The 12,120-nt window shown below is 21.5% G+C and overlaps 1 protein-coding gene across 2 annotated transcripts in view; it reads left to right on the top strand.

The window, feature by feature from the left end:
- Positions 1-1,319: 1,319 nt before the first annotated feature.
- LOC145844659 (protein diaphanous homolog 2-like) overlaps positions 1,320-12,120 on the top strand; it is a 44,133-nt gene continuing 33,332 nt past the window's right edge. For both annotated transcript variants that reach the window (XM_082952062.1, XM_082952063.1), the window contains exons 1-4: positions 1,320-1,409; positions 2,392-2,565; positions 3,552-3,659; positions 9,558-9,703. In XM_082952062.1, coding sequence (XP_082808188.1) covers positions 1,398-1,409; positions 2,392-2,565; positions 3,552-3,659; positions 9,558-9,703 — 440 coding nt within the window. In that variant the 5' untranslated portion in view covers positions 1,320-1,397. The remainder of the gene's footprint in view (positions 1,410-2,391; positions 2,566-3,551; positions 3,660-9,557; positions 9,704-12,120) is intronic.

Genomic DNA, 12,120 nt, shown 5'->3' with positions numbered 1-12,120 from the left:
TTATTTAAAATAAAACTTTCAATCTTTACTAAATATAGTAAGCAGTATTTTAGTTTTTTAAAAGATTATAACTAGTTAATTATCAAAAGTAAAAGTTTGTATATTAAGTAAAACTATTAAAACTTAACTATCTTTGTTATCAAGTATTAAAGGTTTTTTTTAAACTTAGATGTTTTGGTTCTTTTGTGTATTAGCACAGCTATAATTGTTCACTAATTTATAAACAATAAAACTACTAAGTAACATATACTGTAGAACAAAGTCTTAGCATATTAGATTAGTTTTTAATACTAACACTTTCTTTTCTTTAAATGGACTATTTTAAATGCTTAAAGGTTTCTACTTTCGTGTTATAAACCTCAAATATTTTAGTTTTGATGTTTCTTATTTAAATCGGTGTATATTGTTTAGTTTAATTTAGAAAAGTATTTTTTTACAAAACGTTGTAATTAATATAAATGTAGCAAAACGAATAAAACTATCTTTTAACAGTTAACATTTATTGGTTAGTTTTATTTTTTATTTTATGACAATTATTATTTCCTTTCAAAGTCTTTCAAAAGAATTACTAACATTTTTTTGATAGATCGAAACTTTTCATAAAACTTAACTAGTTAATTGTTTCTGAAATTTAATAATATATTCAGTTATTAATCATTTTAGGTTGTTTTTTGTTTTTAATATTAAATTAGAACAAAGAAAAGTGAATTTAATTGTATGAATTCACAATTAAAGTTTTTTTAGCAAAGTTTGGTAAAGGTTAATCATAGCATTATAATTAGAATTTTTTTTTGTTATACTACATATAAGTTATTCAATAAACTATTGATCTTTTGGACAGCAATGTTGCAGTAATTGAAAAAATTTCTTAAATCTTCAAGTGTGTATGTATGTAAAATTTTACATTTTTAAAAGTTTCAGTTATAATTTATTACCATTGACATTGCATCTGTAATTAAAATGTTTGATGACATTTTAAAAAGTTGCTAAACAAACAAATATTTTGTACTAAAAAAAGGAATATTCAGTTTACGACTTTCATTAGTAAACAACAGACTAGTTTTATTTGTAGTCTTGTTAAAAAATAAGGTAAATGTACAATGTTCTTTGCTGTAAATAATTTTCACCGTAAACAGTAGTATATGGTTTTATTTTTTCTTCATTTGTTAACAGACTTTTATTTGAAAAGTCTTTACTAACTTCATATTAATACTTGCAGGTATAAGAATAAAAAAAAAATTGTTTTTTCTACAACCTGGTTATCTTTAAAAGTAGTTATGATTTTGGTATTACAATAAGTTTTTCAATATAATTTTTACAGCCTGGTATTTTATAAGTTTTGCATGAATATTTGTATTTAATGAAAATAAGGAGGAAACTCAAAAAAGAAAAAACAAATGTCAAAAATGGTTAGTTTTTTAAATTAGTTTTTAATAGATATTCTAGAAAAACAATATTGTTATTGCTACAAAATTTTTGTTTTATTTTTTTTTTATACTTCTATTCTACAGATAAAGAAAAATTAGTATTTCAAATGCAGTTAATTATTTTTGTATGTAATATTACAGGTAAGATAAAATTTCAAAAACTAAAATAAATTACGCTTTTGAGTTTACTTACTAGAGTTTTCATTTATTTATTTATTAGTTAATTCTTTAAAACTTTAAAATTGTATATATTTATTATTTAGGCCATATCTTTTGTACACCACGTTAAGAGACAATCAAAAAAAGAAATGTATTTCAATTTTTATAGTTATGTATTTATATGTGCTAAAGCAAATAAGTTAATCATATATTAAGACTTTTATAATATTATAATTTTTTTTATGTGTTCAGTATGTAGTTTTTATTTTGGTATTCAGTTTTATAAAAACTTCAAATAGAGTATAAGTTTAAGGGCATAGGGGGTTAAGGAAATTTTTACTAGTTGATCTCATTATGAAAATCTTAAAATTAGCTAGTAGTTGTTTTTATAGTTTTTTAAACTTCAAAATAGTTTTTGAGATATAAAGGTACTGGCTAACTTAAATAAGTTCAATATGTTTCTTTTAGAAGGGTCAAGTTTAAAAATAAAAAAAAAACATATGGATATAAGATATAACTTAATTCTTAAACTACTATATCTTCTAAAGTAATATTAGAATTTAATCGTTCTGTAAAAACTGGCTTCTATGACATACTTAAAGCTATTATTTGAAAATAATGTTAATTTTCTTAAAAAATATTGGACCTTCCCCTATAGCCCTTAAGTTTTTAAAGTTGTACAAGTTTAATAAATTAAAATTTAATTTATTATATTAATACTTAAAATTTGTGAAAAAGCAAAGTGCAATAATGCAATCAATGATTTACAGTTCAGCAAAATAAATATCAAAATAAATTCAAACAGTTCAGCAAAGGTAAAAGCAAAAAGGAAAAGAAGCCCCCGTCGAAACAACCAAGCGTGACTGATGACCATCACCATGGCAACCATCCTTATCACCATGGTGACCACAAAATGCCGGGACAGGTTGCCGAGAAGCTGGCTGATGGGGAGATCAACATGCTGTTTGAAAAAATGCTGGTTTGTTTGATAACAATTTGAATCTTTCAAAACTTGCCTAAAAAGCTTTTTGGTTGCTGGACCTGTTTGAAAGTAAATTTCAGGCAGCATATTTTAGAAAGTTATCCTGTTTATATTTTTTAATGCTTAAAAGTAAAATATGTAAAATAAAATAATTTAACAAGCACTTTAGATCATTTAAAAAGCTTAATTTTTTTTTTAATTTTGTACAAGATAGTACTAAGCTGAAAAATACATTGCAAGCAAGAGGTTTTTGATTTTGTGTTGCTTACCCTTATCCATGAAAAAAAAGTATGTTTATAATAAAAGGAAATATTATAACTTTTTGTTTAACTAAAGTCATTAAATTGAGAAATAGCTTTCAACAGTATTTTATTCTGACACGTATGGACAAGAAGTTAAATTGAATATATAAAACTATCTTTTTACAAATATTTTTTATTTTATTTTAGCAGTAAACATATACAAATGCAAGTATTTAATGTTATAAAAAAAGAATGCACAGTAAATAGTTTAAAAAATAAACATATTTATAACTTTAATAATTGTATTGAAATATTAAAACTGTTTCCTAGTTATCAAAATATCTAGGATAGTTTTCAAAATATCAAGCATAGGAAATACAATATATATTTAAATTTGTTTTTGTTTGTTGAAAAATTTTAAAATGACAAAATTGGCATAATAAATTATGCATGCTTTAAATTGTTCAACAAAGAAACAGTTTTTATCTTATCATAATCTCCTTCTTACAACATTTACATATTCAATTACTTGTAGTATTTTTCATAGTTTTTACTATTTAAAATTATTTTTATTTATGTATTTGTGTATTAAAAAATAATAACTAGCAAATGTGAAAAAAAAATCAACTTGTTAATACTTTAAATGTTTTTAATGACTATAAATACCAACTAGTTATTTAATAAATAGTAAAGTTAACTAAAACTTTAGTATATAATTTAATACTTTTTTTATTTACACAGGATGACATGAATTTAGCAGATGATAAGAAAGGACCAATTCGCCAAAAAGGAATGCCAATTAAAAGAGCTATGGTGGTCCAATGGTTGAATAAATCTTCTAGTTTCAATGTTGGTTGATTATTTATTTCAAAACATAGTTTTTAATGTTAGTTGATTTGAAAAATATTGCTTTTATGCAAGTAAAAAGAGCTTTGGTGGTACAATGGTTAAATAAATCGACTAGCTTTAATGTTAGTTGATTATTTAAATAAATTATTTTATTTTAATTTTAGTAAGTGTTTTAAGTTTAAGTACTACTTTTACTACTTGTTAATGGTGTTATAAAAGTTTTAAAAGGTAATTACTCTATATTTTCGTAGGTTTTTCAATACTTATATGATTTGGGTGTTTATATAGTTATAATTTATATATTGTCATTCATTCGGTTAATACGTTGAGAAACGTTAGTAAAAAATTAAAAACTATATAACGATAAACTTCTTAATAATGTTTAGGTTTAAATAACTTAACAACTACATAATTATATTTTTAACAAAAGAATAATTTTGTTTTCTTTTATTTTAAAATAATCTAAATCAACTTCCTCAATTATGTTAAAACCGCTAATGTTTTAAAATAGAATTTATGAATGTTTATTGTGTAATTAAGTTTAGTGTTTAAAATAACTTGGATTTAAACCACACGTATTTATTTTTAAAACTTACATCTAACTTAATGTAACGAAAGATGTTTACATGATTTAATGTACCAATTTATTGCTAATAACTTAACATCTAACTTAATTTAAGGCCAAAATAAAAACTGTAGTTGAGGTAAATAAATACTACTATACAAACCAATAAAGTTAAAACAAATAAGACTAATTAAGTTGATAAACTACTTTATTATATAAGAAAACGCATAATTTTTTTATAAATTTATTTTAAAACTAGCATATTGCCTATGTATAGTAGTGTACAAGTTTATTAATTTTTAATATTCACGTTTTCTAACACTTCTGTATTATAATAAACGAGTTTTATTCCTCATTTTAATTTTTTCTGCAGTTAAAAAATTGTAAATTATTTAAAATATTTTGACTTAATTTTATCATAAAATACTAAAAAATTATATTATATTTTTTATATTACGGAAATTGTAGTTTTATCAGCAAGATAGTTAAAAGCATTTTATATCAATCACTCAAAAGCTAATAATTTATCATTTTTGTAAATGTCAAATTTAATGAAAATTTTTATGACAATTTATTATGACGTCACAAATATGTGAAGAAGTTGTTCGTCCGTAAAACTATTGTTTACTTAATAGTCAAAATTGAAATATATACCAAATATTAATACGTGCTTCGTAACTATTAATATTATTATATACTTTTTATTAAAACAGTGGTTTAAGTATAAACATACCATCAAGTTTATTTATTATTAATTATTAAGACAAATGACAGAATTTAAAGTTTGAATTAATCTTTTAATTTCTGTAAAATACCATCATTAAACAGATGGTTAAAATTAAACTTAACTTAAACTATTAACTTAAAAGTTTACAAGGTTTTAAATAAGTTTACTTTAATTTTTTTTGACTGAACTTAATCTTGTTAATTAATAATAAAAGTTTTTTATACAGTTTAAAGCACCTGAATTTAAACGTTTTTTTCTAAAATATTAAGTTTTAAAACAAAAATTTATTGGAAAACCTTATAAGCATTAAAATAGTTTTACCGTAAAATATTTAAATTAATTTAAACAGAAAGTAACGACGCATTCTTTTTATTTATGGAACGCTTACAATGTTTTTATTGTATTTTGAAATGAGGCGAATAAAATCGGTTTATATTTAGAAGCAAAATCACTCCTTTTAAATGTGTTTCAATGTGTCTAAAACTTTTATAATTTTCAAAAAGTTTTTTCTTGGAAACACTGATAGTTTTCGATTAAGTTTAATTTTATTTGAGTTTTAAGTAATATACTTACTTTAAGATGATTTAAAATACATGAAAAAATAATCAAAAATTTTAAAGTTTAAAAAGCAAATTTCTATATTAAACAGGATAATATTTTTAGTTTGAAGAGAAATAAGCTTGATGTATATGAATTATAAAAGTTAGTTTAAATATGTAACATTTCAAACAACACGTTTGTTCTTTTTTCACATAAGTTTTTACATTAACTAACAAAAAATTAGCAGACAAAAAAAGAACCAAGTTTTTTAATAAAGAACAAATATATTACAAGTATAAATAAACCTGAAAAAAATGTGTGAAAAATTTAATAAAGCATCTGTGTTCTAGTGTCATACAAATTCCAAGAATTTAATAAGTGTTGCTTATATTTACTTAAACTTAAAAGTACTTTAAAATGATATGAAAATAAAATGAATACAAGTGTTACTCGTCTTGCTTAAACTTTTAAGTACACTTCAATAAGATATTTTACATTCTAGTTTTAAATAGTTTTCACTTCTAAAGAAGAAGTGTATGTGCTTATGTAAATAGAAATAAAATTTTAAGTTTTTTTTCTATAATTGTGTATATAACTCTATTTATTCAAAAAATGTTTATATTAAATTCTAACTGAAGGTTTAATTTCATAAAAAGAATATTCCGTATAAAAATAAAATAAAACTAAACATTTTATCACGGTCTAAGGTAAAAAGTCTTATTGGTTAAATAAGTTTGCAAAGGATATAATAAACATTTATGTATGGGTTAATAGATATAAATCTGAGAAAAAAAGAATAATATCACCCTATTTAAGGAAAATTCTCAGTAATATTAAATTACTACAATTTTTTTAAAATGAAACTACAAATTGTTGCAAATTAGGTTGAAAACGATATGACATACTTGTTATTTTGTATCTAAAAATATAAAAAAGTACTTTTATATATATTTAAATTTTAAAAAGACTATAAATTGATAAAATTAACACTTTACAAACAGAAATAATCGTTTGAGGTTTATTTTCTGGAAAGTAATTTGTACAAAAGACTTAATATAACAAAAACAATTTTTATGTATTTATAAAGCATTTGTAGAATAATCGTGATATGAAAAATTTGATATTAAACTATAAACTTACATCAAAGAAAAATCAACACTTAATTTTATTAAAATAAATTATTTGCATCACTTATGGTTCATAATAAATAACTTTGATAATAAATTTAGACTTACACAAAAACAGTTAAAAATAATATACAAAGTTTTAAAATTTAAAAATTAGTATACAATCAACAAAAAAAAGTTAAATATTTTACAAGTAAAATGTGAGTTGACCATCTAGTATCAAATTACTAATTGTATCATGCAATTTTCTTACACATAATTGTTTAAACGTGTCAATTTCAATACAACATGCTTTATTTTAATACTTCTTACTAAATTGTGTGTTTATTCAATAATATCCTAGAAAAACTAGCAATTAGTTTTGTTTATATATTTCATAGTATAAACAAGTTAAATAAATTAAATATTTAATTTAGTTGTCGAATCTTGTATTTTAATTTAATATATACAAGTAGTTGTATTTGTTTGAATAATATTAAATTATGTATTTTTTAATGTAACTTACAAATAGTACATTTGTATATAAATAGTGGTATTATTTAATAAGTATTATATATGTAGTTGTGTAACAAGTTTTTACTAAAAAAATACTGAGACAAAAATTACTATTTAATATAAAACAGCAAAACATTTATATTTTTAATGTACAAATACTTTCTCAACTAATGTCTATAATTAATCCTTTTAAATTTTTTTTTGTAAATATTAATCACTCATTTAAAAGCGAAGAAAAATTGGTTTCTAAAATCAATAAAGAAAATTCTTATGTAAGATAAAAGTTATTATTTCGATTTTATACATAATTATTCAAAGTAGAAAAACCGAAGTCTTCCCAGCGGACTTAACATTTTACATAACATAAATCTTTTTTTTAATTTGTATAAAACTATTAAATTTGTTTTGAATATTTTACATAAGTTCAGCGTAAAATTTTTCACATATTGGCATTTTATATTGTGAATAAACAAAATAATATTTATGGCTAAGAAAATTTCAGTTTGTTTTAACATAATTATTATATCTTATATTAAACTATAATTTTAAAAACATAATGAGTTTATCTATTTAACATGATTTAAGTTATTTTCATCTATTAATTCTGGCGTTTAAATTTTACTTATAGAACCAAAAATGTATAAATTTTTAATGATAAAATAAGACCAAGAGCTCTTGTTTAAACTTGAACAACTTTATAAGAGCTATAATTATTAAATGTTTTTATTCATTACAAAATGTTTTAGTTATTATTAATTGAGATACTTATTACTATAAAAATAATGTTTTTCAATATTAATTTGTTATAACCTTTTTTGTTTACCAAATTAGTATAAGTTCATAAGATTTTAATGTATAATTTTTTGTTTAAAACAACATAAACTTTCTATTGACGTTATACTTATGTATACTAAACGAGTTTATACCAAATTATACAATAGTTATACTAATGAATTGAGTTCAAAATTATAAATATGGAAAATATTAAGTATATTAGAATGGGTTTGAAAGTGTTATACCTTTATACTTCCAAAAACCACAAAATTAGGGTTTGAAAAAGAATTTATGTTGTAAAGATAAAAGTTTTCTATAAATATTTTTGTATTTTTCATTATTGAAATAACGCTTAATACAGTCTTACTAGTACTTGGTTATAAGTAAATTTATTAATCAAACATTTTTGTATTTTTTGTATTCAGTCCCAGTTTATGAATCAAGAAAAGAAAAAAATAATAAGTAACGAGCCAGAGACATTTTTTAAAACGTTAAAGTTGACAATTTATAAACTGAAATCTTCAAAAAGTAGTTATAAACTGGTAAGCTTGGAATGTGAGATAAAAAAATCTTTTTGTAATTACATTAAATTGATTTTTTTTTTTGCCGCTATATTATTAATAAGATAAAATACATTAATTAGCTTTTAATATGTAAATAATTAAAAATAGTTAAAAGGATTTTTTCAAATAAGAACAAACCTCATTGAATTTTAGGTTGATGTTACATAACTAATATAATAAGTATCAAAATTATGCTTGAAATTTATTATTAACACATTCTACATGCGATAATAAGATAAAACTGAAGCTAAATATTATTTAAATAAACTAATATCGAACCATTTAGCTTTTAAATATAACTATATTTTTGTTTATTCTTAGAATATCTTTTAACTAATAACGACAAAATTTTATTAGTTTATATTAAATCTTAACAAATATGCTAATATTTTATGTTGAAAAACAATATATTTAGTAATGAAACAGTAATAAATATTTTTAACTATACTATTTATTGGAACGGGTGAAATATGCTTAAATACATTTTAGCACGAAGGGACGACACTTTTGCACGAAGACACATTTGCACAAACGGTCATTTATGTATAGAGTAAAAAAAAGTTAAAAAAAACAAGAAAAAAGGATATTTTAATAAAAAACAAAAAAAAAAAAGTTTTCGACCGAGGGTAAGGGTTAGGGGTAACAGTGATAGTAAAATAAAATAAATTAAAATTATTAACAGAAAAACTAGATAAAAAAAAGTTACCGACCGAGGGTAAGGGTTAGGGGTAACAGTGATTGTAAAATTAAAATAAAAATTAACAAAAGTATTGATATAAAAAATTAATATAAATGAAATAATTAAAAAAGACTTACCGACTGAGTGTAAGGGTTAAGAGTAACAGTTATAGTAAAAAAAAAAGTTGATAAATAAAAAATCAAACATTTTTTCACCCCGTGCAAAATAGACCCTTCATACAAAATTGACGCCGTGCAAAAGTGTCCCTTCGTGCATATTTGACAACTACCCACTAATTGCAACATAAAGAACAAACTTCTATATAAATTTATACATTAATTTAACAAAACCGGCTATTTTATATATATTTTTATAAACACTTTAAACTGTTTTTATCAACATAACATTAGTAGCAACAAAACATACAGAACACAGAAGCGAGGACACCACAGCAGTTCATACTGGAACTTCAGCATCTACTGAGAAGAGAAGAGGCTAACAGGGGTGAATATTTGAGAGATCTGTTACACCTGCTGTCATCTTTGAAAGTTTCACTCACTTCAAATCCATTGAGGTCAGATACAGTTGAATGTTGCATATACAATTAATATTCTTGTATCAAAGTTTCACTGACTTATAGTTCATTAATTTTTGTATTAATCTTTTAAGATTATTAACAAGTTTGGTGAATAACAAGTTTAACTATATGTTATTATATATGAAAGTTTCTATTTTTTTAATCTAAAAGAATGCAGTAAGTAGTATATGTATTTTAAATTGATGAGCTTATTGTAAATACGTATACTTTTTAAGTTTTGATGTTTTTGATTTATTATCAGTTAATTTATCATCAGTTAGTATTTTTACCAGTTTTTTATTATTTATTTTTATTTAATTTAAATGTGTCACAGTAATCATTTCTTACCTTTAGTAGCTTCTTGTACATTGAAATAAAAATAACTTTCAAGTTTTAGTTATAATATTTTTATTAAAAATATAACTTGTTTTAAACCATAAGAAAGTTTTTAAATACAAACTTAATTGGTGAACGCTAAAGTTAAAAAATGTTTAGTTAATATTATTACTAAATATACATTTAAATTATACACTTTTTATTTTAGCTTTTAAAATGTTGTAAACATGGATGTATGAAAATGTGTAGAATTTACCATTAATTAAGAAAGTTTTATGGTTTATTAAGCAAACCTAACAAAAGTTTTTTTTTAATAATTCAATGCATTGTAAGTATAACCTTGATTTTAACATTATCATTAAAAAAATACGTATTTGGCTTATAAACATGTGAGTAATGATTGTTATTGCATAAAAATTATAATTTGCAGCTAACATATTCACATTTGGTAAAAAATATACACAACTTTTTATTTTTTGAAACATACTTTTCTTGAACTTTTTTAATATTACTTCTTTTTAAACAAACTTTTAATTTATGTTATGGCAAAAGTAATTAGAACACACCTAATATTCTGTACAACCATTGAGCTAATTACTAATTATTTTAATTTTAAACACACTAATTTAAAAGAATGATTTAGTTTATTAAATATAAGTAAAATAAAAAATAACTTTTATGAACATGCATAATATGTATTATGAACAGAAACACATTTAAGTTTATTTTAATTGTAAACGTTAATACAATAAACATGTAAGTAATTTGATTCTATACATAAATTATATATTAACATTAGGAGTACAAAAAAATACAAATAGAAATTAAAATATTTGTATTTAATCACTTAATTTTAACCCTGTACAATCAATAGGAGTAAAATTTGATTGTTTACCTATTGAATAGATAAAAAATACAAAAGAAAATTTAAATGACGTTTACACATTATAAATAGAAGTCAGTATTATTGCTATTACTAATAATTTTAATTGTACTTTTACTATGTAATAAATGGTTGTTGTTAAAATAAGTGTTTTTGTTCAACATAAATTCAGCAAAAATGTAACCTATACTTTCGGAATGAGGTAATTTTTTGTTTCTTAATATAAGCTTTATGTTTTAAATACTAGCAGCTTAAAGTATTGGTTTTGAAAATACTTGTATGACAGTTTAGCTAGTGAAAGTGTTTTTTTGTTGTGAAAGTTTAGTATTTTGCAAAAGTATAAATTAAAAATGATACTATAAGTTAATTATTTTAGAGATGTGGTGTTGATTAGTATATTGATAGTTTAAAGTATTAAAATAGAGTGTATTAGGTCTTAAAAATTTACCGAAAACGGTTTTTACTAAAAAATATGCTTTTATTTTTTTAAACAAGTTATCTGTTTCAACTTGCAAACTAACTACTTTTGTTTAAATATTACTACTTAACATTAACAAAGTTTTTCAAGTTTAAATATTTCATAATAATTAGTTGCAATTTGTAGTTGATATTTGCAACTGAAATGCAATATTAATACTGCAAACTAAGATAATTGTTTTATACCTATATAAACATGGAAATTAAAAACATTATACTTATACAAAAACAAAGTACATAAAAAAAAACTTAAACCTTTTACTTAGGGTCTAAATATACTTTATTTTTTTGTAGGTTATGTTCGAAAAAATTATTAAGCTGAAAATGTTCACAAAAAGTGATTTAACTTAGTTGTTTTTGTAATTACTTAATTAGAAAAAAATTATTACTAGTATACGATTTACCTAAATTTATAATATAGTAAAAAAGTTTTAATAAAGATAGTAGCTATTCATGTTTGTTTAAAAGTATGCAGACTTTATTGTTAGAAAACAAAGCCCTTTTTTTATTCGTAATTCAATTAAAAAAAATTAAATAAGGTAATAATTGTTGCTTAAATTTTACTTAGAATTTAGAAATAATACACAAAAATATTATGTCAACACCAGCCGGTGTATAAAAATTATTTTTGTGCATATTCAAAAACATTAAAGTAATACATTTTTCAAATAAATGTCAATAAGTTATAGATTAATTTAAGTAGTCACTACTTTTCTAT

Source organism: Thalia democratica, chromosome 9, assembly GCF_965202585.1.
Source record: "Thalia democratica chromosome 9, ktThaDemo2.hap1.1, whole genome shotgun sequence".
NCBI lineage: Eukaryota > Metazoa > Chordata > Thaliacea > Salpida > Salpidae > Thalia > Thalia democratica.
This window is presented reverse-complemented; position numbering and strand designations above follow the sequence as displayed.